The sequence below is a fragment of the Oncorhynchus mykiss genome, chromosome 17 (assembly GCF_013265735.2).
Source record: "Oncorhynchus mykiss isolate Arlee chromosome 17, USDA_OmykA_1.1, whole genome shotgun sequence".
In the NCBI taxonomy this organism is placed as follows: Eukaryota; Metazoa; Chordata; class Actinopteri; order Salmoniformes; family Salmonidae; genus Oncorhynchus; species Oncorhynchus mykiss.
The window spans coordinates 27964928-27992303 of NC_048581.1; the positions used below are offsets into that span (position 1 = coordinate 27964928).

Below are 27376 nucleotides of genomic sequence, written 5' to 3' on the forward strand. Positions count from 1 at the left end.
CTTGGACTAAAAGTGTTGAATGGGTCAGAAAATGTTGGTAAACGCTATATATAGTCATAGGTGCATCCATACATGGGGTGGTCGTGGAAAGCCATTCCTTGAGTGAGAGTGTAATATTTTTGTTACCATCATCAGCAAGTGCCTCCCAAGCGGCATCAGGCTCGTCTGCTACCGCTTTGCGCTGTTTTAATCTCAAGGGGTGAGTCGCGTTTCTTTCTGTTATTTTTTCATAATTACATTGAGCGGGTCGATATAAATCCGACATTTCTATTTCAGGGGAACCTTATATTTCCAGTACATTAACGTTGATAATGGTCATATATGGGGTCATACATGTTAACTAATTGAAAGAGTGACCGATGTACATGTCTGGAGTTGTTTTGGGGATTGATAATTTGTCTCCAGTGAGGGATAAATGGTTGTGTTGGAATTTATCTGTAGGCTGTTATACTTTCACTGTGCACTAATTGCATGCCTTTGAATGAAGAGGTCGCTGAACCTATTTTCTTGGGTGCGTAATTTTGGTTCATAGTAGATGATGTAGGCTACCTAACTAATGATTGTGCACACCTAAGACACATACTGGAAATATGGATAGTGTACTGTATAGGGAGGGTACATAAAAAGTTGAGTATTTAATTCATTTAGGGGCAGTTGAATAATTAATTTATTGATTGATCAGGGTGCTTATGTTAGGCCAATTTATTTTCCAATTCATATTGTCATACATTCAGCCAAAGGTGCAGACTACTACTTTTCTTCTGTAGCTTTTGACTATATTTCTCCAGTGCATTAGCCTTCAGACTTCTTTCAGCTATTCATAGATGAGCTGTGCTCCCTGTAAGGTGAAACATTTGAGGGGCTGACCCCTGCTGATATGGTGGTATGTGGAGGCAACATTCATGGCCCCTCTTGTCATTTGTGGGATACATATTATAGAACTAGTATGCAAGGCAGAAAATGTGAAAGATACATTCTCTAGCAAAGTATTTTGAGTTTATTGGAGAAATAATAACCATTGCATATAAGTCCTTTGACAGCCATTTTGTGAGGCCTTCAAAGACAGTCTTTAGCCTTCAAAGAAAGCTTGTGTGCCTATAAATACGCCCACTGTAATTAGGCTATGTTGTCATTAATTATGTGAAAAGTTGATAATAAAAGGGAATATTCATGTCCTGAATTGCCTTCTACATGGATAGGACCAAGGCTTTGCAGATTTTCATCAACCGTAAACAGTTGTCAACTATAGTTGACAATAGCAGCGTGAAAGCGCTCAATGGGAAGTCATTATTGTGTCTGATAATGCTAAAACATTGATGTTAATGTTGAAAACCTCATTAACACAGCAAACAATATCCAATGTTCAGTTGCATGTGAAGTAAAGGTAAACAATTCCATTTCCCTCCTCCCTCTCCTTACCTGGTATTGTGACCAGGTTTCTTTTGAAGTGTTCCAGCCATGGCTACCAAGGTCATGCATTTTAATCAGAAGAAGCATGTGAGCCACGTCAGCCATCACAGCTCTCACACTACTAAGCATGTTGTCAAGGAGCACTCTTCAAGGTAGGGGATTAGTGTTATCGCTCACATGCAGCACTATAGAAAGCTGTTTGTTTTTTTGGCAATACAGTAGCTGGTGCACAATAGTGTGGATGTACATAGTGCTGGTGTAGAGAGAATTGAAGTGGACAAGAGATGGTCTCCAACATCAAATGTCCACCACCCCATGCTGATGCTTTGCGGCTTGCGACAATAGATTTTGCCTTGTTTTAGGGTCGTGGGGTCATAGCAGGCCACTAGATGTTGCTTTAGCGCACTGCATCCTAAACCTCAGACCACCACAACCCTTTGGTGGTTGCGCCATCCGCTGTGCTTCAAACTGCAATTCCAAGGATATAGGAGTCTGTGGTGTGTTGAAGTGGGGGTGGGCAAATGGAGCTGTACCCAATGAAGCCTCAAACTGCAAGCAGAAGCCAAAGTGTTGGGACCTATTGACCGGGTCATAGCAGGTCGTGAAGTTGATGTTGTTATGCAACCCATGTCATAGAGTATTGTGCATGCCACTGCTTCACTGTGCCTGAAACATATGCTGAACCCTGTTCTAGACCCCAACCCATCAAGAAAAAACTTTCCAGTTTCTGGACTCTATACTAGTTATATTTGATAAGAAATTAAAGGGCAATTCTGTAACCTTTCAATCTCCTATTCATCATATCCAGCACCAAACCAGTGTCCATATATGTGAAAACAGCACGCTTCTATGATCTGTGGTTAAAAAGACAAGAAGAAAGGTACAAAAAACAATGGTTCTCTGTGACATCACATGGTGGGATTCAAAGTAAAAAACTGGGATTTTCTAAACCTGCAACGAGTTTCTAGCCCAAGGAAGGGTATTTTCTTGTTCCACATGTCACTACGAGTATCATAGTGTTTGAAAATTCCTGTTTTTAAAATGTTTGACTTTGATAATATCATCGGGTAGACATTTTTTACTTTATATTTTTTTCTACATAACAGAAATGCGCCATTTTCACATATGTTGACACTAGTATTGTGCTGGAGATATTGAAAATGTTGAAAAGTGAACTTTTGTCAAATACCAATGATCTCACTATCTAGGTGAAAACCACTCAATTAATTTCTTTATTAGCTCTTATGTCCCTTTTGGTTTTTGATATGAAATATATTCTGCAATTGTTTTTACATTTTAAAATCACAGTACCACCACAACAGTGCTGGCACTAAGTGTTTGTTTATCTTCCTGTCTACCTGTTCTAATGACTCTAACGACTGCTCTCTCTCCACAGGAAATCAAGCTCTAAGTCTGTGAACCAGGTGCAGCACACCCACGCCACAGAGGCTATGGCTGAACCAGCCTATACAGTGCCGGCGTTCAGGCAGAGGTGGGTCCAATAGGACAGTGTCTCACAGCTACATTGGCCCAGTACAGAACCACCCCTAGCTCTTACCCCTAGACACTTGTGTAGATCTGAAAGGATTAGATAGGTGTAAGCAATTTGGTGAAATCTACACCCAACTAAGATTGAACTACTACCATACCTATTAAATTCTTTCAGGTTTACATAAAGTGCAGATGGGAAGGGGCTAGGGGTTGTTTCTGGACAGGGCCGATATGTCATGCTGTTTTAGGTGTAAGGGAATATGAACCACAGTCAGAGCTGACAGCAGGCAAAAACTACCAGGAGCTACCACGGTGACTGAAAAACACAGCAAATATGCCAAATTGTGTCCTGGTACATGTGTTGTGTTTCATTATACAGTGGGATCATCAACTAGATTCAGCTGCGGGCCGATTTTTATACAATGAGCTGGTTCTTCAAAACAAGCCCCCAGTTGTGGAACCCTGTTATACAGGATGTGTTGGTTAGATGTTAATAAAGGACCTATCTGACCTACCACTGGACAATATGTTGAAGTGTTAATCTGTTGTTGTTTTTTATTAAACACTGTATATTGTACTGGTATATCAATTCTTATATTTCCGGCTGTGTAATATGTATGTAGGAGCGCCGATGAGATAGAGGAGTACCAGCGAGTGTCTAGTCATGTTGGGAAAGGACTTGCTTCAATTCAGAAGGAGCTCCACAGGATGAAAGTGGCCACAAAGACCCAAGTGGAGAATATTGCGATTACGAGAGAGGTAATACACTGGATTGTGGAAGGATCATGTTATATACAGTGCTGCTGACAAAGGATCATGTATCATATATCAGATACCCTGTAGTTTGCAAATACCACAGTTAACAGATATGTAATATTTGATAGCTTTTTGCCTATAGTTTCTATTATCCTATTTCTACCTGTACTAACCTTATCACTGCTGGAGGAAAGGTTCCCCCTCATTTGCTAATGCAACCTATACTGTCTCTCCTCAGGTGCAGGAGATGATGCACAAGAAGATGACGTTGAGTACGGAGACAGACAAGGCCCCTGACTTCATGGTGGCTCTGAGGCCCCACACCGTATGGGAGAAGACTCCTGTCAAGCTGTTCTGCACCGTAGGCGGTCACCCCAGGCCTATTGTCAAATGGTTAGAAGTGCTAGCCTCTTATTGAACCACTGTTGTACTTCATTATGTATCCGTTTCCATATTGTGTATGCATCTAGTAACTACTATGATTAGCCATGTAGTCTTTGAGATGTGACATGTTTTACCAACAACTTAGCAACTGCTTAATTTATAGACAGACAGTTTAGTGACATTTACCTACGATGGATTAGAATGCACTTTTAATGAGCATTTACCTGCAGTTGTGGTTGTAAACTGGTTATAATTACATTTCAACCAGATTTTCCTCTGGGACAGTACTTGGCTGGCCTTCATTATGGTGTCTATTGGAGCTTTTTAGTGAGGTTTCCTCACTTTATGGGTCTCATTAGCACCATGTTAATGATCACATTAGCACCAATTACACCGTCCAGCAGCCAGCACCTTGGTCTTGTCTAATGCTATAAATGTCTCTGCCCATTTCACTGTTTATTGGAGGGACTTCACAGATATTTAGGCTATATTTTGTTTATGTTTCCTGTCATCAACCTCCCGAGTGGCGCAGTGGTCTAAGGCAGTGCTAGCTGTGCCACTAGAGATTCTGGGTTCAAGTCCAGGCTCTGTCGCAGCAGGCCGCGACCGGGAGACCCTTGGGCCGGCGCACAATTGGCCCAGCGTCGTCCAGGTTAGGGGAGGGTTTGGCCGCCAGGGATGTCCTTGTCCCATCGTGCACTAGTGACTCCTGTGGCGGGCAGGGGCAGTGCACGCTGACACGGTCACCAGGTGTACGGTGTTTCCTCCGACACATTGGTGCGGCTGGCTTCCGAGTTAAGTGGGCAAGAAGTGTGTCAAGAAGCAGTGCGGCTTAGTTGGGTTGTGTTTCGGAGGACGCACGCCTCTCCCGAGTCCGTACAGGAGAGGCAGCGATGAGAGAAGACTGTAACTACCAATTGGATACCATGAGAAAAATTAATTAAAATGTTTCCTGTCAACACGGTCTCATTAGAAATGTTCAAAATAGTGATGTTTAACCATTGAAGTTATTTCAAATATATTAGTTACGTCAATGCCGGGGCGGCAGGGTAGCCTAGTGGTTAGAGTGTTGTACTAGTAACTGGAAGGTTGTAAGTTCAAACCCCCAAGCTGACAAGGTACAAATCTGTCGTTCTGCCCCTGAACAGGCAGTTAACCCACTAGGCCGTTCCTAGGCCGTCATTGAAAATAAGAATTTGTTCTTAACTTAAAATAAAATAAAAAATTATGCCATATTAGTTATATGTCACATAGCAGACATATTAAAAACATGTCATTACAGAGAATTCCATCAATACTGAGGTGTAAAAGAACCCACTTACTAACTTGATGCCTTGTATTTTCAGGTATAAGGGAGGAAAACCTGTTGACCCACTGAGTGCCCCAGGAAAGTACAAGATGGAGAGCAAGTATGGAGTACACAGTCTGATTATTAGCAGGTACTGTACCTCACTCTAATTCACTGTCTCTTTTCATGTTAATTGGTTTAATTTGACCAAGGTCAAGTTCGGGTTCATTTCAACTTGATTAAGGACATTAACCGAAATTCAATTCATTTGAAATCATTATTACACACATTAAATTGCGTTTCATTTCTTGAACTTACTGACGTCAAATGAAATTGTCACTTGTCTAAAGCCAGCTCCGCCTCTAAAGACAGCCTGCGTGTCGCTGGCCCGCCCGGCCCTCGTCTTCAAGACGCCTCAGCTGTTCACACCGAAGTGCTGACCTCCGTGTCATTCGATCTGTTCATTCCTCCTCCCCCTCTCCCTCTCTCTCGTTCTCTACACTGAAGCTCTCCTACGTCGTCATTACGTTACTGGGTCAAAAAGGAGACCACAATTTTAGACCCTTCCCCCCTCCTCCGCCCCAACACGCTCTCTTTAATACCCCTTTCTTTTCCTCTCTTAATCAGTTAGTTGTCTTTGATAATATTTGAAGAGAAAGAAAGTAACAGTGGGAATTAAATGGCCGGAGATCCATATCACCCCAGCTGGGAAAATGGAAAACGGATCGTCTTTAAAATAGTACTTCCAGAGGGGAAGGTCACATTTCTCCTCTTCTATTCTCACCCTCGGTTTCTCCTTGGGAATGTCTGTCCTCACGATGTGCCGCCTTCTTAACGCCTTCTGCTGCTTCGGAACGTCGCCTTCTGTTTGACGGCGCTCTCAAGCCATGAGATCACTTTCCAAAATGCAATGTCTCCTTCTTCTCACTCATGTCGTCAAACATTTGACTGGGATTAAAAGTCGTCCTTTAAAAGGCATGAAGGTTAAGGGGAGGATGTTATGAACTAAATACATTTATTGGATGTTTCACAGTCTTGAAGTAATTTAACACAATGCCAATAACACCCTATGACATTAACAGTTTTTAACCAATCAGCATTCAGGATTAGACCCACCTGTTGTATAAACAGTGATAATGAACAACACAATACACATGTACCATTTATTTGAGCCAATGAAATCATAATATACATATATCTAATTTCCTTCACTTTAGGTGTGTGGTGAGTGATACTGCTGAGTACAGCGCCGTAGCAACGAACTCCCATGGCTCAACTACCAGCAAGGCCTCTGTCACTGTCAAGAGTGAGTCTCTCTCTCGCTCTCGCTCTCTATTGCTATCTATCCATCTATCTATCTATCTATCTATCTATCTATCTATCTATCTATCTATCTCTCTCTCTCTGTCTCTCTCTCGCTCGCTCGCTCTCTCTCTCTCTCTCTCTCTCTCTCTCTCTCTCTCTCTCTCTCTCTCTCTCTCTCTCTCTCTCTCTCTCTCTCTGTCTGTGTCTCTGTGTCTCTGTCTGTCTTTGAAGTATTTGCACTGAAGGATTTGCATTGCTATTAAAAGTTCCCTCAAATGTCACTCTCCAACACAACAAACACGCATATGAATCTGAATGAAGGTTTTCATTTTTTAATATATTGTTCCTTCTTCCATTTAAAAAAAAAATGTGTATTCCTCTTAGGACCAGCGGGAGGAGCCTGCCAGCTTTTTGGTCAAGGTGAGAGGAAAGAGTGGATTGAGGAGGAGGGTGGGTGGAGAACCAGCCCAGTGCTGCTGGAGTGGGGCCCAGACATGGCAGTCTTTGCTTGAGATCAGAGGCCACAAATAACAGTGTCTATCTAAGTGGCCTGATAAGCACTGGAAACTATTGTGAGCGTGACTTTATGTTGTTCTGGCCCTGAGACAGTCAACGAATGAAAACAAGGGGTGACTTATATTCAACACATACTGAAGGACCTTACAATGTCACAATAGAACAAACATTTATGAACACATCAACCATAATAATATTGGATTGTGCTAAATTGGTTTGTTTACATATCACACTGACATTTCTTCATCCACAGATACATTATATCTGTATGTATGATATACTGACATAGGTATATGTTGTTTAAGTGTTTGGTTAACACATAGTAAGTACTATAGGGCATTATTGGTATACTTGAGATTTACTAGTATATTAACATGTTGTCCTTGTCTTCTCCTCAGTGCCCCACATGACTGGGATCCACCACAGTAAGCTGGAGATCACCATGCTGGATAGGTTTGGAGTGTCGTTCGGAACAGAGGGTGGTTCCATTCGTCTGGTGTGTACCATGGTGGTGGTCCCTGATCTGCCCAACGTACCACCATTGGCCCAGTGGTACAGAGACGGTGAGCGAGTGAACATTACTCAATGATACATCATCACAATACAGCACAACACAGGAGAGCCATACAGTACATTGTGTAAAAAGCACATCTTCATTCACAGCACATGTCCGTACAGCACAGGCCAGCATATTACAGTGTGACATAGAATGAAGGAACAGTTTTTGGAAACATTCTACAGATGTTATCCATGTTCTTACGGTCAACTCTCAACAACAACGAAGTACTAGATAAAGTGTTGTTATTCCGTCTCTGTTGTTGATCAGATAAACTGCTGAAGGCAGGGAAGTTGGCTGAGATTAAGGTTGGTGGGGGCGCTGCCACTTTGACTTTGCCACACCTGGCAAAGGATGATGAGGGTCTGTACACCCTCCGCATGTGGACGAAGGACGGCACCACCGAGCACAGTGCCTACCTCTTTGTGAAAGGTAAAGTCATATGGTCTTATAATAATGAAGTGATAATATTATAATTTGACAATAAAGCAGCATACACTCTTAGAAAAAAATGTGCTATCTCGAGCCTTAAAGGGTTCTTCGGCTGTCTCCATAGGAGAACCCTTTGAAGAGTCCTTTTTGGTTGCAGGTAGAACCCTTTTGGGTTTGAGGAGAGTTACAAACTACACACCAGTCAGAGTTACACTTAAACAACATATTTTTTTATTAAGAGCTTTGCAATTGCCCTTTTTGACTTTCAATGATGCGCTATCTCTAATGAACCATTGAAAAGTGAATACAGAAAAGTACAAAGATCTTTTATAGCCAAGATACACCCCTCTCAACTTACATGACGAACCACAGATCTTAGGAACAGTTCACAAAGGTTAAGATTTGTATGAAAGATATCTATAAAACATAGCAGGCAGTTACTGCTGTGTCAACAGTTCTCATTGTAAAGACCAGTGTCTGGCCCCCTCCTACTCCAAACTGGAACCCATCTCACCCTGGTACGGTAGAGCACAAAAACATTACCTTTACTATCTGGAAAGCTCTTTAGGCTTTATTACCCAAAGACATTGCAAATCTTCTCTGTCAGTGCTATCTCATAGAGGCCCATCCTCAGTGGAACACACACACACAATAGTTAACGGAATACTCTATTCAGGCCTGACTCAACACAAATATATACTCTAGGCATTTTACATACTGTATTCAGTTTGTAATCCCATACATAAGTGACTTATACAGTATTGCTACTTTGTCTCCTTATACTCTACATTCCCACCCTGCTTCCTTATTCTCTTCCTTATTCCCCAGATGCTGCTCCCTCTGTGGCCGGAGCACCCGGTGCACCAATCAGCATCAAGGCGTTCGACATCAACTCGGACTACGTCCTGGTTGCCTGGAAGCCCCCCAACACCACCAACGAGGCTGCCATCACTGGATACTTTGTGGACAAGTCAGTTTTAGTAATGTAGGACTTTACGTTAGACTCTCCAATCCAGAATCTCCAACAACAGTCAATAAAAGCAGATTTGATTGCAGTTGTTAGAAGATGTAGAAGACATAAAGGATGGCCGTTGAGAGTGTAAGACAGTGGAGTGATTGTGAGAAACTTCACGGTCACATGATGTTTCAGATCTAATCTGGTTGAGCAATTGATTTTGTGAAGCTACCGGATCTTACAGAGCCAAACAAGGACTTGTGACAAAGGCATGCAAATGAGATTTGTAGATAAATGACTGATGAAATTACAAACATCTGCAGTATCATTGTTGATGTCCATTCAGACCAGCACTTTCACACTTCAATACATTCTATGGTTTATGATGTAATTCCTTCTCCTCCTGTACAGACGTGAGTCTGGTAGTGCTACCTGGTCCCAGTGTAACGACTCCCCAGTGCGGATCTGTAAGTACCCCGTGCACGGCCTGAAAGTGGGTCACGCCTACCACTTCCGGGTCAGGGCTGTCAACAGTGCCGGGATCAGCAGACCATCCCGCGAGTCTGACAAGGTGACTGCCCTGGACCCAGCTGAGCGAGAGAGACTGCAAGGTACATAACCACACACACACTCATGATGTCTACTTGACTGCATACTCAAATGACATTTTTGTGTTTATATTTCTGGGTGAAATATCAGCCAGCAGATTGTGTCATACATGACTTTTCTGTTTTTTCCTCTTTTGGAACAGTGATTAAACTGGATGGGAAACATGAAGTAGTGATTAAAGATGATGACCTGGAAGGTAGAGTATGCCAACAATAGTAGCGGTCCAAAATATTGTGTTGAGTCTATTCTATTCCTCTCATCTATTAAACAAAAACACTGGATAACAAATTAACCTTCCACACAGCATTAAAATCAACATATAGACAACATTTCCATAACTGACCGATATCCTTCAAAGCAAATACCTGTTAAATATATCGTATCGGCAAAAGCCCTTACAATATACAATACTATACACATGAATATATGTACACATAAATACCTTAAAGGAGAAGATGAAGGATTTCTCCCCTTATTGTCTCTACGTTGTTAATCAATAAACCCTCGCGCTTCCTGCTCACCTCCTGCTTTTAGATTGGACTTTGGTATTGCCATAGTAACAACTCTAATGATAGTAGTCATATTAATATCAAAACTTCATAATAAGAATTAATACAAAGTTTTCTAAGAAACTTAATTGACAACACTGGACTAACGGTAACACGAACACCATAATAAATAGGAAACTAACAAGCCAGCTCTTTAAACTTATATTTAACATGGGTAGATTACATTTACAGTTGAAGTCAGAACTTTACATACACCTTAGCCAAATACATTTTAACTCAGTTTTTCACAATTCCTGACATTTAATCCTAGTAAAAATTCCCTGTCTTTGGTCAGTTAGGATAACCACTTTATTTTAAGAATGTGAAATGTCAGAATAATAGTAGAGAGAATGATTTATTTCAGCTTTTATTTAATCACATTCCCAGTGGGTCAGAAGTTTGCATACACTCAATTAGTATTTGGTAGCATTGCCTTTAAATTGTTTCATTTGGGTCAAATGTTTCAGTTAGCCTTCCAAAAACTTCCCACAATAAGTTGGGTGAATTTCTGCCCATTCCTCCTGACAGAGATGGTGTATCTGAGTCAGGTTTGTAGGCCTCCTTGCTTCCACACACTTTTTCAGTTCTGCCCACAAATGTTTTATAGGATTGAGGTCAGGGCTTTGTGATGGCCACGCCAATACCTTGACATTGTTGTCCTTTAGCCATTTTGCCACAACTTTAGAAGAATGCCTGGGGGTCATTGTCCAGTTGGAAGACCCATTTGCGACCAAGCTTTAACTTCCTGACTGAGATGTTGCTTCAATATATCCACATACTTTTCCTCCCTCATGATGCCATCTATTTTGTGAAGTGCACCAGTCCCTCCTGCAGCAAAGCACCCCCCACAACATGATGCTGCCACCCCCATGCTTAACGATTGGGATGGTGTTCTTTGGCTTGCAAGCCTCCCCCTTTTTCCTCCAAACATAACAATGGTCATTATGTCCAAACACTTCTATTTTTGTTTCATCAGACCAGAGGACATTTCTCCATAAAGTATGATCCTTGTCCCCATGTGCAGTTGCAAACGGTAGTCTGGCTTTTTTATGGCTGTTTTGGAGCAGTGGCTTCTTCCTTGCTGAGCGATCTTTCAGGCTATGTCGATATAGATACTTTTGTACCTGTTTCCTCCAGTATCTCCACACGGTCCTTTGCTGTTGTTCTGGGATTCTTGATTTGCACTTTTCGACACCAAAATACGTTCATCTCTAGGAGACAGAATGCGTCTCCTTCTTGAGCGGTATGACGGCTGTGTGGTCCCATGGTGTTTATACTTGCATACTATTGTCTGTACAGATGAACGTGGTACCTTCAGGCGTTTGGAAATTGCTCCCAAAGATGAACCTGACTTGTGGAGGTCTACAATTTTTTTCTGAGGTCTTGGCTGATTTCTTTTGATTTTCCCATGATGTCAAGCAAAGAGGCAGTGAGTTGGAAGGTAGGCCTTGAAATACATCCCCAGGTACACCTCCAATTGACTCAAATGATGACAATGCGCCTATCAGAAGCTTCTATAGCCATGACATCATTTTCTGGAATTTCCCAAGCTGTTTAAAGTCACAGTCAACTTAGTGTATGTAAACCTCTGACCCACTGGAATTGTGATACAGTGAATTATAAGTGAAATAATCTTTCTGTAAACAATTGTTGGAAAAATTACTTGTGTCATGCACAAAGTAGATGTCCTAACCGACTTGCCAAAACTATAGTTTGTTAACAGGAAATTTGTGGAGGGTTGAAAAATGAGTTTTAATGACTCCAACCTAAGTGTATGTAAACTTCCGACTTCAACTGTATTTTCCTTATAACTTATATCCAAATGTCATCCTTTGCGTTGTATAACTTTTAACCCATTATCTAACTCTTGACGCTAACTTTGTAACTAAAGCGATCTAAACTAACCCCTAATGTAATTCCATAATTATAAATACTAAATGAACCCCAAATGTACTTTAAAGTTGATATAATTATTATTGATCAAATAATAAGTGTTATGAAATATTGTTCAATGCCATCCAATCCCAACATAGGTTACGTTACATTGCCGGGGGAGCCTACAGATATGCATGCCTCAGAGATATTCAAATCATATATCGTGCTGAGCTGGAAACCCCCCAGCCCTCGTGGACGGGCACCACTGTGGTACATCATTGAGAAGGTGTGTGGCTGCTCCTTTCCCCTTCCCATCTATGTAGGTCTCTCTGTACAGGAACTGTAATAGATTAGACAGTCCATTTATCATTTCACAACTTTCAATCTGTCTAAAGTGCCGTAATATTTTAGCAAAATGGCAGAAATAACAGCTGGCAAGTATGTAGGTAAAGGCATTTTACTAATGGGATTAGTGATTCAATGACGTTGTAGAAGGCTTTACCTTTCATTTGCCCTCCCGTCCCAAATATCCACTAGTCCGTGTCAGGCACTGGGGCTTGGCAGAGGATCAACACAGCAGTGAAACTGCAGTCCCCTCGCTACCCCGTTTTCGATTTGGAAGCCGGGAAAAAGTACCAGTTCCGTGTGTATTCTGAGAACTTGTACGGCGCCAGCGAGGCCTCTAAGCCTACAGATCCCATCGAAAAGGTGGATGAGCATGGTAAGAGTGGGATTTAGCACACACACAGGCACACACACACACAGACGGGTACACACATACACACACAAAATGTATGATACATACAGTACATTTACAAACAGCGACAGTCAAGGAGTCCTTCCAATTCTACTTTGATAAATGAGACTCTGTTTAACATATGTTTCAGGTAGCGAGCGGCCTGTTGGTATGTACAATATAAAGCCCAACGTCTCTTATTTTAAACGCACTGAGATTTATGTCATGTGACTATCACATTCCTGTAATGTCACAATCACAAACAGGGGTCTTTCACCCCTGTTCGTATTTTGGAGAAACTAACTACCAATGATGGGCATGATTAAGTCACATCAAATCCTACAGTATCCTCACCCTAACGTCACAATCCCAAAATACGTTTCGTCCCCACAATATCCATGATTGTAATAGGACACTCTTGTCTGACACAAACTCCCTACATGAGAGATGCATGACATCATGTATCATCACAACTGAAAAGAATACCTCTGTCATCCCCTGCCGAAGGTATGTTTTGTGGAATGTAGTTCACAGGTTTACAGATTGTGTATTGTGTTCATTGTTCTTTATATTTCTGTATCTCCTCATAACATTGTACCAAGATATCGTGTCACATCGGGTATGTTATGCATTATGAGAAATGCATAAGTTTTCCCATCTTGAATGAAGGTGTTTATAAATTATGACAATCATTTATTTGAAGATTAAATTGAAGATATGTGTGTATTTGTAACTCCTATGCTCATATACTCTGTTACTGTGTAGTAATGATACATCAAATGTAATATCTCCAGTCCCCAACATGTATGTGTTTTGCCTGTGTAGGTGTTCCCTCCGCTCCTGGTCAGGTGGTTGCCACCAGGAACACCAAGTCCTCCGTGTTTGTGCAGTGGGACCCCCCCAAACACCCTAACCACCTCATGGGGTACTACATAGACGCCTCTTTGGTGGGATCAAAGACCTGGGCCCCATGCAACCACAAGCCCTACAAGCACACCAGGTAGCCATTTAAACATATACGTTTGGCTACTAGTTATCTATTCAAACTATTGCAGTGGTTTAATATTAGATATGTTATTAAAGGAGACGGGACAGTGAATGTAGTGTGACAGGCCTCTGGCTTGAGAATAATCAAAACGAGACACTGATTTGGAAAAATCCAGACACCTACAGTGCCTTTGGAAAGTATTCAGACACCTTGACTTGTTCCACATTTTGTTACGTTTCAGCCTTATTCTAAAATGGATTAAATAAAAACAAATCCTCAGCAATCTACACACAATACCCCATAATGACAATGCAAAAACAGGTTTTTAGAAATTTTTGCAAATGCATTCAAAATTAAAATACACATCTTATTTACATAAGTACCCCGACTCTTTGCTATGAGACTGGAAATTGAGATCAGGTGCATCCTGTTTCCATTGATCATCCTTGAGATGTTTCTACAACTTGATTGGCGTTCACCTGTGGTAAATTCAATTGGGGCAACTGTCTATAAAAGGTCCCACAGTTGACAGTGCATGTCACCGCAAATGAGCCATGAGGTTGAAGGAATTGTCCGTAGAGCTCCGAGACAGGATTGTGTCTTGGCACAGATCTGGGGAACGATACCAAAAAATATCTGCAGCATTGAAGGTCCCCAAGAATACAGTGCCCTCCATCATTCTTTAATGGAAGAAGTTTGGAACCACAAAGACTCTTCCTAAAGCTGTCCGCCCGGCCAAACTGAGCAATCGGTGGAGAAGGGCCTTGGTCAGGGAGGTGACCAAGAACCAGATGGCCACTCTGACAGACCTCTAGAGTTCCTCTGTGGATATGCGAGAACCTTCCAGAAGGACAACCATCTCTGCAGCACTCCACCAATCAGGCCTTTATGGTAGAGTGGTGTCACGCGAATTTTCAATCCCAATGATGATAACAATCACTATAGCGTTGACCAATTCCCCCTAGGTTGTAAAGATATGGTTAATAGGAATTAGGCAAAGACTCAGCTTCTGCAAAAGGTTTGTTCTAGTTTATTCATGAGAGCTCTAAAGTCAACCAAAATTTTAACAGACTTTATAACCCCCTCTATGCACACACACACACACACACACACACACACACACACACACACACACACACACACACACACACACACACACACACACACACACACACACACAGAGACAGTTTTATCACTTTTCTACCAGCCTTGGCAGTTTCTTGCCGTTCTTTTCCTCCCCAGATAAGAGAGGCCTTTGAAGGGCCCTCCTGTTGTCAGCTTTTTCAGAGTTGTCACGTGTAGTCTACCAGCCTCTGTTTTCTCCACATATTTCTCCCTCTTAACTTGTACCACACATGTATTATTGGAATATAGTCTTATACGTTTCAGGGTGGAATTCTTTAGTCATTACCTTAAACATATGAATTCCCTTATCAAGTGGCCAATCAGAAGTCCCTCCTCAGTAAAAGGCACATGACAGCCCGCTTGGAGTTTGCCATAAGGCACCTAAATACTCTCAGACCATTCTCTGGTCGGATGAAACCAAGATTGAACACTTTGGCATGAATGCCAAGCATCACGTTTGGAGGAAACCTGGCACCATCCCTACGGTGAAGCATGGGGATGGCAGCATCATGCTGTGGGAATGTTTTTCTGCGGCAGGGACTGGGAGACTAGTCAGGGTCGAGGGAAAGATCAACGGAGCAATGTACAGAGATCCTTGATGAAAACCTGCTCCTGAGCGCTCAGGGCCTCCGACTGGGGCGAAGGTTCACCTTCCCACAGGACAACAACCCTAAGCACACAGACAAGATAACGCAGGAGTGTCCCAGCCAGAGCCCGGACTTGAACCCGATCAAACATTTCTGGAGAGACCTGAAAATAACTGTGCAGCAACGCTCCCCATCCAACCTGACAGAGCTTTGGGGGATCTGCAGAGAAGAATGTGATAAACTCCCCAAATACAGGTGTGCCAAGCTTGTAGCATCATACCCAAGAAGACTCAAGACTGTAATCGCTGCCAAAGGTGCTTCAACAAGGTACTGAGTAAAGGGTCTGAATACCTGTTTTTGCTTTGTCATTATGGGGTATTGTGTGTAGATTGATAAGGGGGAAAAAAGGTTTTCATCAATTTTAGAATAAGGTGTGGAAAAGGTCAAGGGGTCTGAATACTTTCCCGAAGGCACTGGATATATTATCCAGGTCTTAGAGTCAGCAATACCACCTTCAATTCATGATCATGTTTAATTTCACTGTTTTAGGTTTGTGGTCCATGGACTGACCCCGGGAGAGACCTATGTGTTCCGTGTCCAGGCTGTCAATGTCTATGGCCTCAGTGATGAGTCCCAGGAGTCTACTCCTATTGCTGTGGAGCCCGCCCTCAGTAAGTATCAATAGAATATTGCCATATAAGAAATGCAGGATTGCAATCAATTAATACAATTGTATTTATAAAACCCTTTTTACACCAACAGTTGTCACATAAAGTGCTTTACCTTAACTAGACCCCCAAAGAGTGAGCAGTATTGCCTTACTATCAATACTTAACTTTGACTATTTTCCTTTGTCCAATGCTAAAAATGAATGATTTTATTGTTTCATCTAGAGAGGGGAGTGGAGTATGGTATGTATTCAGTTGTTCTGTTATCTAGGGGTGTTTTTAATGCACAGTGTTGCTCCTGAACAGGTTCACCACCAGACTTATTCACTGTCCCTTCCCCCAACTTTTGCTGTATCCGTGCTCTGAACTTGTCAGTATCCCAGTATCATCATGTGTTTCCTTTCAAATCACCCACACAATTTAACCACTATTTAACCACACACAATTTAACCACTTGTGGTTATATATCACTGTATAAAAAACGAATGCAACTGTATGACAAATCCTAAATGAACAAATGTCAGTCTGAAATTAAAATGGGTCAATTTTACATGACGGAAAGGCATTCTGAATTTACCTGTGTGACTCTGTGCCACAGCGACGCCCAGTGCACCTCATGGCATCACCATGCTGAGCTGTGACGGAGCCTCCATGATCATTGCCTGGAACCGTCCCAAGCATGGCGGTGGCTCCAAGATCAACGCCTACTACGTCGACAAGCGTGATGCAGACAGCCTGGCCTGGAAGGAGGTCAACTCTGCCCCCACCAAGACCAGGACCTACACGGTATGTCACGTGGTGTCAGAAGTGGCATCTGGTTAGGATAAATAGGTTTGGTTCTTCATACATAATGGTTTAATAACTGCAGTGTTGATAGTGTGAACAGTATGCACTCTTCCCTCTGCATCTAAATAATAGATTAGATCTATAATACAACTTTGCCATTCAAAATCAATAGCAAATATGTAGCTACTTGTAGCAACACTGTTGAAAATATTGGATATATTTGTGTTCCTGTCTCATTATTGTCCCCTTCTCTTCAGGTTGATGGTCTGACGGAGGGAACCTTCTATGAGTTTAAGGTCCAGGCTGGGAACCTGGCAGGTGTGGGCGTGCCCTCTGCTCCCAGCACACCTCTGAAGTGTGAGGCCTGGACTTCTGCAGTACCTGGTAAAGTAACCATCTTATTATGAGTATTTTTTTATCATTAGTATTGTGGTACTGTATAATGTCCCTGTTACTTATTTAATTTTAAATTAAGTTATTTAATTTGAATAATGGGCAGTGAGATTGTGCAAGTTTACTGTTTGACCTTTAGGTCCAGCCTATGACTTGGCCTTCAGAGAGGTCAGAGGTGACTCCCTGGTCATCCTGTGGAAGGCCCCTGTCTACACCGGTGCCAGTGCCGTCACTGGATACATCGTGGAGATGGCCAAGAAGGGCCATCACTACCACCCCCTGAATGAAGAGGCTATTGGCCACTGTTACCTGCAGGTAAACAAGCAGCTACAGCATGTAGACCTGCAGACATGATGATTCACATCATCACTGCAGAGTTTGTATATTGAATCTTGTAATATGTGTGCGTAAAACTCAAAAATGTAGTTTGAATCATGTATTGATATAGAAAGGTTAATTAAACGTCATGTTGTTGTCAGAGTCGTGTGTATAGGTGGCAGGGAAGTCAGGCTCAGGAGAGTCAAATGGAGTGTAAAATTGAGTCTTTTAATGAATGTCCACGTAACATGCTCCATAACACTAATAAGAAATGAATATAAACAAACATGGGTACGAGGACCTGTCGCGCACCTATACAATAAACACAACACTGACAATAAACAATCTCTGACAAAGACATGAGGGGAAACAGAGGGTTAAATACACAACGGGTAATGAATGTGATTGAAAACAGGTGTGTGGGAAGACAAGACAAAACCAGTGGAAAATGAAAAATGGATCAATGATGGCTAGATGACTGGTCGACGTCGACCGCCGAGCACCGCCCGAACAAGGAGAGGCAACGACTTCGGCAGAAGTCGTGACAGTACCTCCCCCCCCCCCCCCCCCCCCCCCCCCCCCACCCCTCGACACCGGCCTCAGGGGACGACCCAGAGGGCGAGGTGCAGGGCGATCCGGATGGAGACGGTGGAATTCTTTTAACATGGAAGGATCTAACACGTCCTCCACCGGAACCCAGCATCTCTCCTCCGGCCCGTACCCCTCCCAGTACACAAGGTACTGAAGGCCCCTCGCCCAATGTCTAGAATCCAAAATGGATCGAACAGAGTACGCCGGGACCCCCTCGATGTCTAGAGGAGGCGGAGGAACATCACGCACTTCAGCCTCCTGGAGCGGGCCAGCCACCACCGGCCTGAGGAGAGACACATGGAACGAGGGGTTAATACGGTAATTAGTGGGCAGTTGTAACCTATAACATACCTCGTTCACTCTCCTCAGGACTTTAAACGGCCCCACAAACCGCAGACCCAGGAGGAGGGACAGGTTTTGGGTCGAGAGCTAGACCCTGTCCCCTGGTGCGAACACCGGGGCCTCACTGCGGCGACAGTCTGCGCCAAATTTTCTGCCGCCTTATGGCGCGCTGAAGGTGGACGTGGGCTGCCTCCCAGGTTTCCTCAGCGCGCCGAAACCAATTGTCCACCGCAGGAGCCTCGGTCTGACGTAGCGAGTTCTGGGCCATCTCTGCCCAGGGCACGAACTTCGCCCACTCCCCCGGCCGGTCCTGGTAATATGACCGCAGAAACCTACCCACATCCTGGTTAACTCTCTTCACCTGCCCATTACTCTCGGGGTGAAAACCTGAGGTAAGACTAACCGAGATCCCCAGACCTGGAAGGCGTTCCATGAACGCCTTCCAGACCCTTGATGTGAACTGGGGACCCCGATCAGACACAAAATCCTCAGGCACCCCATAGTTCCGGAAAACGTGTGTAAACAGGGCCTCTGCAGTTTGTAAGGCCGTAGGGAGACCGGGCAAAGGGAGGAGACGACAGGACTTCGAAAACTGATCCACAACGACCAGGATCGTGGTGTAACCCTGTGAAGGTGGAAGATCAGTCAAAAAATCCACCGACAGGTGCGACCATGGCCGATTGGAAGACTGGATGCTCACAAATGTGCGGTGACCTCCCTGATAAACCCTGACCCTAGTGGTCGACTATCTAAGGCATGAATAGGGAAAGGCATATCCACAGAAACAATAGGGATCCCTAAACTATGAGCTACATTTTTATTAATGAAATTCCCAGCCGCGCCTGAATCTACCAGCGCCTTATACTGGGAATGCAGGGAAAAATTCTGAAAAGTGACAGAGACAAACATTAGTGCAACAGAGGGCTCTGGATGAGAATGGTGCCTACTCACCTGGGGTGATGCCAGAATGCCCTGCCTGCCTTCTCTATTCCCAGAGGAACCAACCCGGCACCGACCAGCAGTGTGCTCTCTGCGACCATAGATGGTGCTCGAGCGGGAACCCCCTCCGGTCTCCCTGCGCACCATCCCTCCCAATTCCATAGGTTCGGGAGAGAGGGTGCGGGAGGATGGAACAACCAGACCCAATCTAGACGTCCACGAGTAGCCAGCATGTTGTCCAGCCTGATGGACATGTCCACAAGCTGGTCGAAGGTAAAGGTGGTGTCTCTACAGGCCAGCTCCCGACGGACGTCCTCGCGTAGACTACAACGGTAATGGTCAATCAGGGCCCTGTCGCTCCATCCAGCGCCGGCAGCCAAGGTCCTAAACTCCAAAGCAAACTCCTGTGCACTCCTCGTCTCCTGCCTCAGATGGTAGAGGCGCTCACCCGCCGCTTTGCCTTCGGGTGGGTGGTCGAATACTATCTGGAAATGGCGGGTGAACTCCTCAAAATGGTCCAACGGCGCATCCTCCTCTCTACACACAGCGCTGGTCCACTCCAGGGATTCCCGGTGAGGCATGAGACGAGGGCGCAACTCTTCTCACGGGTCCGATGGTACTGGGGAGACCTTGGCCAGACACAAGTTCAGCTTAAGGAGGAAACCCTGGCAGCCGGCAGTATCTCCGTTATATCCCGTGGGTAGGGATAAATGGATCTTGTTCGGTTCAGGAGGGGAAAAAGCGTTCAAGGGAGATCCCGGTTGTGGTGGTGGAGGAGCTGGAGAAACTCCCTGTCTCTCCCAGCGGTCCATATTCTGCTCAAACAGTCAATCTCCTCCGCTTGTTCCCAGACGCATTCCTCCACCTCCATGAGCGTAGTGTCCTCTCCTGCTGACTTCATATTTTTATGGTCAGAGATTCTGTCAGAGTCGTGTGTATAGGTGGCAGGGAAGTCAGGAGCAGGAGAGTCAAACGGAGTGTAAAATGGAGTATTTTAATGAATGTCCACGTAACATGCTCCATAACACTAATAAGAAATGAATATAAACAAACATGGGTACGAGGACCCGTCGCGCACCTATACAATAAACACAACACTGACAATAAACAATCTCTGACAAAGACATGAGGGGAAACAGAGGGTTAAATACACAACAGGTAATGAATGTGATTGAAAACAGGTGTGTGGGAAGACAAGACTAAACCAGTGGAAAATGAAAAATGGATCAATGATGGCTAGAAGACCGGCGACGTCGACCGCCGAGCCGACCGCCGAGCACCGCCCGAACAAGGAGAGGCAACAACTTCGGAAGAAGTCGTGACAGTTGTGCTCATGTAACTCATCAAGTTAGGAGTCGGTCTACAATGAGCAATGAAATGTTTAGTGGATGTAATGATTTGTTGGCGCTGTATAGGTGACTGGTCTGGAGGCAGGAGCAGAGTATACGTTCAAAGTGAAGGCTGTCAACGCTGAGGGAGTAGGAAAGGCCTCCCAGACATCTGAGCCAGTGGTGGCCAAGGCTCTGCCAGGTAATAACACTTATATGACAGCTATATGACAACTGTATGACATTTACTGTTTGACAAATTCAGTCTGATATAGCCTGTTGGATTTGTGTGAGTGATTTGTGCTTGAAAGGTTTTGGTGTAGGAACACATGACACACACACCTCCATTAGTTTTGAGCAGGGTTTTCATTAGCTTTTGGTTTGAACAGTTTTTCTGATGCATAACATTTCCTCTCCACCACTCAGCAATAAAGGTTATTATTTTGTCTGTTTTTATGGGTTAAGGCACCCAGGAGATCCAGTGTGGAGTGGATGAGGACACTGGTGATATTTTCCTGTCATTCGAGGCCTGTGAGATTTCTGAGACCTCCAACTTTGCTTGGTCTAAGAACTACAAAGAAATCAGTGACTGTCCAAGAGTCGCCATAGAAACTAAGGGCAAACAGTAAGTGGATTTTTTATGTCTTTATTGACCACACAACCACACTAAATATTTTTGTCAACATAATTTGTTTCAACATGTATTTATTTTCCAGCTCTAAGCTGACTTTCGTCAACCCAGACGTAAGTGATTTGGGTGCCTTCTCTGTGCATGTGACTGACACTGAAGGAGTTTCTGCTAGCCACACCCTGACAGAGGATGGTAGGTTTGGATACGCCCCTAGACTCCGATTTAAAAAATATAGATATTTTTCTTGTCAAAGTTTATACCGATATTCTTCATTCTTGAATTTATCTTGCAGCCCTGAACACCATGCTGGAACTCAGCTACAACATCAGACATCCAAGTGAGTGTTGTGCTTCAATATGCATCTTTATCAGGGGTGAAGTGTCACATATGAATCTTCTCACAATTCCACAACAAATATCCCTTGAGAATTTATAATTTCTTTATTGGTTTCTTCGTCCAGTTGTCCCATTGAAGCACCAACTGAACTATGAGGTTCTAGAGAAGGGCCACGTGCGTTTCTGGCTGCAGTGCCTCAAGATGTCACCCGCCGTCACCTATAGGTTCATTGTCAATGACAAGGAGGTCACCAGCAGTGATGTAGGTGCCAAACCGACAACCTCAAACATTGCTTTTTAATCAAGGAAAAGAAAGGTGTACTGTATGGCACAGTTAACAAAGCAACAGAAAAATATATTTTAAAAATACATGTAAACATGATGCCTTTCTCTGTACTCTGAATTTCACTGATGAATTGAATTCAATAATACATGCCTGATGTAATGATGGTATGTGTTTTGTGTGTGCCACAGAGCCACAAGATCAGCCATGACGTGAACACCGGGGTGATCCAGATGACTGTGGATCACTTCTCCAAGGCCAGCGAGGCCACCTACACCGTCCAGATCCACGACGGCAGAGCCAAGACCCAGAGCTCTCTTGTCCTGGTGGGAGATGGTGAGAGGGGATGTAATATACAGTATGTCAGACCTGGGCTCAAATACTACTTGAAATGATTTCAAATACTTTATCTGGGCTTGATTCAGTTTCCTGGTGCAATAGAACCAATAGAATAGTCAATAAAAACACAAACTCAGCCCATCTGGCAATCCAGGTAAACTAAAGCAAACACTAAAATGATTTGATAGATTTCAAATAGTGTTTGAATCAAAGTCTGATATACACATATGATAATAGTAAGCATTTTCTTCTTTACTATAAGGCTATGGTGCTAGAGTGTAAGAGGTTGGGTATTAGGTTAAGTACTGACATTGTTGTGTTCTATTCTCAGTGTTCAAGGCTGCCTTGAAGGAGGCTGAGTTCCAGAGGTCAGAGCACATCAGGAAACAAGGTATTCTATTCTAGTACACAGATGATTGATGGCACATATTTGATCAATAGTATGAAAGTTTGTGTAATTTTTCAACAAGAAAGTGAAGACTTTGTTGTCTTGATATCATACATTAGTAATCAGCTGGTCTGTTAGTTTGATTTCAGATTGCGCTGTAGATTAGGTTTGTACTGGTCCCATGTGGTTCAGTTGGTAGAGCATGGTGCTTGCAACGCCAGGGTTGTTGGTTCGATTCCCATGGGGGACCAGTATGAAAAATGTATGCACTCAATACTGTAAGTTGCTCTGGAAAAGAGCATCTGCTAAATTATGTAAATGTAAAAATGTACAGTATATTGTGATAATAGTTTTTTTTAAATTCATATTTCTTATCATGTTTAGGTCCCCACTTTGCTGAGTACCTTTCCTACCATGTGGATGACGATTGTACTGTTCTGCTCGTCTGCAAGGTAACAAACACGTTTTCTAGGACTTGTTATTGTGGTTACAGATATCTATTTACTTCAGGTTGAAACTGTGTACACATTTGTAATCATTGGGGCTTTGCTGTTTACCCATTAAATTGTTGGGAGCATATTTAGTTTGTGGGACTTCATTTTTCTACAGTTTACTCTCTGTTAGTCAGCACCTCTACAGACATGTTTTGGGTGTGCTTCAGCTCATGCTTTTTACTAGGTTTTGCAGTGATTTAAAAGTGTCAGGACAGATTGTATTCTGTATGTGTTCGTGTCTCAGGTTGCCAATGTGAAGAAAGAGACTGTGTTCCACTGGTTCAAGGATGAGGAGGAGATTGTTCCGGAGACCCCTCCTAACGTGATGTCTGGATCTGTTGCTCTCCCCATCTCCTTGGTAACTACTGCTGTGAACCTTGAAAGCAATGACTGCACAGGGAATACAACTGCTCAAGGGAACTCTGTTTTTTTGCAGACATTTTCTTATATTAACTTTGACCCTATTTTTCAATTTCCCACAGTATCGTTTTTTGTTCCAAGATCACAATACTGTCTAGAATATTGCAAGATTTTTCTGAATTGATCATATAATCTCAGTAAATAGTACCTTTTTTCTTCAGTTCTCCAGAAAAGACCAGGGCCATTACAAAGCTAAACTCAGTGATGACAGAGGGAAAGACTCTTCTGTCTTTGACATTTCTGGCCAAGGTAAACTCCTGCTCCAGGATCTCCATGATCTATAATCTGATTATTTATACAATATCATTTCCTTTATCAGGACATATTGAAAATGAATGCCTCTTTCTACAAATACTCTGTTTTTGATTTGCAGTGTTTGATGATATTATCAACGCCATTGCCCACATTGCTGGTATGTACTTTGTATCAAAACACCTGCTAGGAAAAATATTGATGTTCTCCTTTGCATTGTTGTGGTTGTGAAGGTACTTAGTATTGTTGTGAAGGCACTTATTGTTGGTGTGCTTGTGAAGATTCTTAGTGTTGGTGTGCTTGTGAAGGCACTTAGTGTTGGTGTGCTTGTGAAGGCACTTAGTGTTGGTGTGCTTGTGAAGGCACTTAGTGTTGGTGTGCTTGTGAAGGTACTTAGTGTTGGTGTGCTTGTGAAGGTACTTAGTGTTGGTGTGCTTGTGAAGATTCTTAGTGTCGGTGTGCTTGTGAAGGTACTTAGTGTTGGTGTGCTTGTGAAGGCACTTAGTGTTGGTGTGCTTGTGAAGATTCTTAGTGTTGGTGTGCTTGTGAAGGCACTTAGTGTTGGTGTGCTTGTGAAGGCACTTAGTGTTGGTGTGCTTGTGAAGATTCTTAGTGTCGGTGTGCTTGTGAAGGTACTTAGTGTTGGTGTGCTTGTGAAGGCACTTAGTGTTGGTGTGCTTGTGAAGATTCTTAGTGTTGGTGTGCTTGTGAAGGCACTTAGTGTTGGTGTGCTTGTGAAGGCACTTAGTGTTGGTGTGCTTGTGAAGATTCTTAGTGTCGGTGTGCTTGTGAAGGTACTTAGTGTTGGTGTGCTTGTGAAGGCACTTAGTGTTGGTGTGCTTGTGAAGATTCTTAGTGTTGGTGTGGTTGTGAAGGCACTTAGTGTTGGTGTGCTTGTGAAGATTCTTAGTGTTGGTGTGGTTGTGACGTCTCTGCCTCTCCTTTTCCTCTCAGGGTCTTCTGCCTCTGAGCTGGTGCTTCAGTGTACCCCAGAAGGCATCAGGCTCCAGTGCTACATGAAGTACTACACAGAGGAGATCAGGACTGCCTGGTTGCACAAGTACGCACATCTCATCATCTACATCACACTCAGCAAGGCCGGTTACACAGTATGCAGCCATTTTGGAGATGAGATTTGAAGGCATACTTTAACATATGTCAGTCAATGGATGTTTCTAGATACTAGTTTTATTTATTTCAGTTTAGACTGTAGGGTAGATTTGTATGTTGGTCTTACCTCAACTTAAAGTATCCATCCTTTAAATATAACTGTGGAAAGACATTAACGCAGGAGTTTCATTTAGACGAATAAACCTGACCATATCCTTTTAGGGATAGCAAGATCTCGTCGTCTGAGAAGATGAGGATCGCCGGCACAGCTGAGATGGCCTGGATGCAGATTAGGGAGCCTTCAGAGAAGGAGAAGGGACACTACTCCATCCAGATTATGGATGCCACCAAGTCCCACACTCGCACATTCGACCTCTCCGGACAAGGTTAGCATTGTGAGAGAAAAAAATCCCAGCAGGCAAAACAATGTCACAATGTTGAAATTATGTAATTACAACCAGAAGTTTTGACCACTAGGATTGTTTAAAATTGCACTTAGCTTGTCTTTGTAGATTATGTCTTATCATGTCAATTTGTCTTTTTGTAGCATATACCGATGCCTATGAGGAGTACCTGAGACTCAAGTAAGATACTTATTGCTGTGCTTTTCTTCTTATGGTTTCTAGTTCAAAGTTGTTGTCATTTATTTGCAAAATGCAACACATTTAACAATCAAAGTATTAAAAGTTCCACAGGGTTTATAAACCAAGAATTTGTCCTCATCGTATACACACAGCCAAATGTTTTGGTAATACACCAAGTCCTTGATTTATAACAATGTCATTATTTTATTATCTTTCAGGGCTGCAGCCTTCGCTGAGAAGAGTGAGTAGACTATATTTACACAATACATATTATCCTAGTGATTACATTACATTACATGACAAAGTACTAATTGACTGTTCTAATCCTCAGACCGTGGTAGAGTGGTTGGTGGTCTGCCAGATGTGGTCACCATTATGGAGCAGAAGGTGGGATATACTGTGCACTCTGAACAAACTTTATATCATGACGACATATACTTGTATAAGATTGTGACTGTATTGAAAATACATGGTCTCTCGTTGAGAATTGCGTGCATATTCAAGAGATCGTTCTCTCTGACCTCTGTCTCTCTGACGTCTGACCTCTCCACTTCCCTCTGTCCACCTTCAGACCCTGAGCCTGACCTGCACAGTCTGGGGTGACCCCAGTCCAGAGGTCACTTGGTTCAAGAATGAAAATGAGGTAGTCTCCACTGAGCACGCCAAGATAACGCTTGAGGCCAATAAGTTCGCCAGCCTCACCATCACCGCCGTCACGTCCGAGGATTCCGGCAAGTACAGCATCAACGTACGGAACAAATATGGCGGGGAGTTCGTGGAGATCACCGTGAGCGTCTACAAGCAAGGCGAGAGCCCCCCCGAGGCCAAAATGGGAGGGAGAGGAGCAACACCTGCACCCCTGGCCTCCAAGACCCCTGCCCAAACCCCTACCCCTGCCCAAACCCACATCCCCCAGACCCCCACCCCGTCCCTTAAGTCCCCCACCCCATCCCCAAAGTCCCCCACCCCAACCGCCAAATCCCCAACCCCCACCCCTAAGTCCCCAACCCCCACTAGGCGTGTTAAGTCGCCCAGCCCTGCCAGATCTCTCAAGTCACCAACCCCCCCTAGAAAGTAACCAGGGATGTTGATGCCTGAGAAGGCTTGAGGCGTTTCCTGCTACTGTTTTATAGCATGAGTTGAGTGAAAACAGGAGCTGTTACATGAATGTGTCCATTTTAGATGTCATATAGCTTGGTCACAGCTTTAACAGGCAAGAAATGTTGAAAAAATGAACAGAGTAGATGTTAATCATAAGTGTTAATCATAAAAAAGCTGCACCTTCCACTATACTGTACTATATAATGGAATGTCTGAAGACCTGGGATCAGCCTGCCTAAAGTGCCAGGTGGGCGGAATTTTCCATTTCAACAGGCAAGCTCAATCAAGCACAGCTAAAGTATTTGAAGTGAATTCAAATAGTATTTGAGCCCAGGTCTGAATGTCTGTGTCCATTTCTCTGTGGATGGTGAATAGATGTCAGAGAGTGCAGACGGAAGACACACAGCCAGTGCCGTCCGCACTGCAGTCACTATGCCAGAGAAGTTGTTTGTCTGCACCGTGTTGCATTTCCCCCTTTGTTTTGTGTTAGAAATAAACCTAATTTATCACCTC

The 27376-nt window shown here is 43.4% G+C and overlaps 1 protein-coding gene across 5 annotated transcripts; it reads left to right on the plus strand.

Moving 5' to 3' along the window:
* The first annotated feature begins 92 nt into the window (after positions 1–92).
* Positions 93–27376, plus strand: LOC110493599 (myomesin-2). 5 transcript variants are annotated; one of them, XM_036949563.1, is made up of 39 exons: positions 93–199; positions 1436–1562; positions 2807–2902; positions 3525–3660; positions 3896–4050; positions 5388–5480; positions 6547–6635; positions 7019–7054; positions 7549–7713; positions 7977–8138; positions 8967–9108; positions 9505–9704; positions 9845–9898; positions 12284–12411; positions 12663–12846; positions 13013–13030; positions 13687–13861; positions 16111–16232; positions 16455–16472; positions 16828–17015; positions 17273–17399; positions 17548–17723; positions 21014–21128; positions 21392–21551; positions 21643–21749; positions 21850–21894; positions 22018–22154; positions 22367–22511; positions 22846–22905; positions 23287–23354; positions 23641–23754; positions 23978–24065; positions 24190–24228; positions 25023–25128; positions 25401–25564; positions 25726–25762; positions 25981–26003; positions 26094–26149; positions 26334–27376. In XM_036949563.1, the coding sequence occupies exons 2-39, from the start codon at positions 1459–1461 to the stop codon at positions 26838–26840; spliced, it is 4539 nt and encodes a 1512-aa protein (XP_036805458.1). In that variant the 5' UTR covers positions 93–199; positions 1436–1458; the 3' UTR covers positions 26841–27376. The 5 variants fall into 5 exon arrangements, with proteins under 5 accessions (XP_036805458.1, XP_036805460.1, XP_036805459.1 ...); XM_036949565.1 differs by lacking the exon at positions 13013–13030; XM_036949564.1 differs by lacking the exon at positions 16455–16472 and having other exon boundaries at positions 94–199.

Bases quoted from the DNA above. Each gene is read 5' to 3' on its own strand.
- LOC110493599 (XM_036949563.1), top strand. From the start codon at position 1,459: ATGGCTACCAAGGTCATGCATTTTAATCAGAAGAAGCATGTGAGCCAC. The intron at 3,661-3,895 runs GTAATACACTGG...GTCTCTCCTCAG, and splicing joins ATATTGCGATTACGAGAGAG to GTGCAGGAGATGATGCACAA. The intron at 25,763-25,980 runs GTAAGATACTTA...ATTATCTTTCAG, and splicing joins GAGGAGTACCTGAGACTCAA to GGCTGCAGCCTTCGCTGAGA.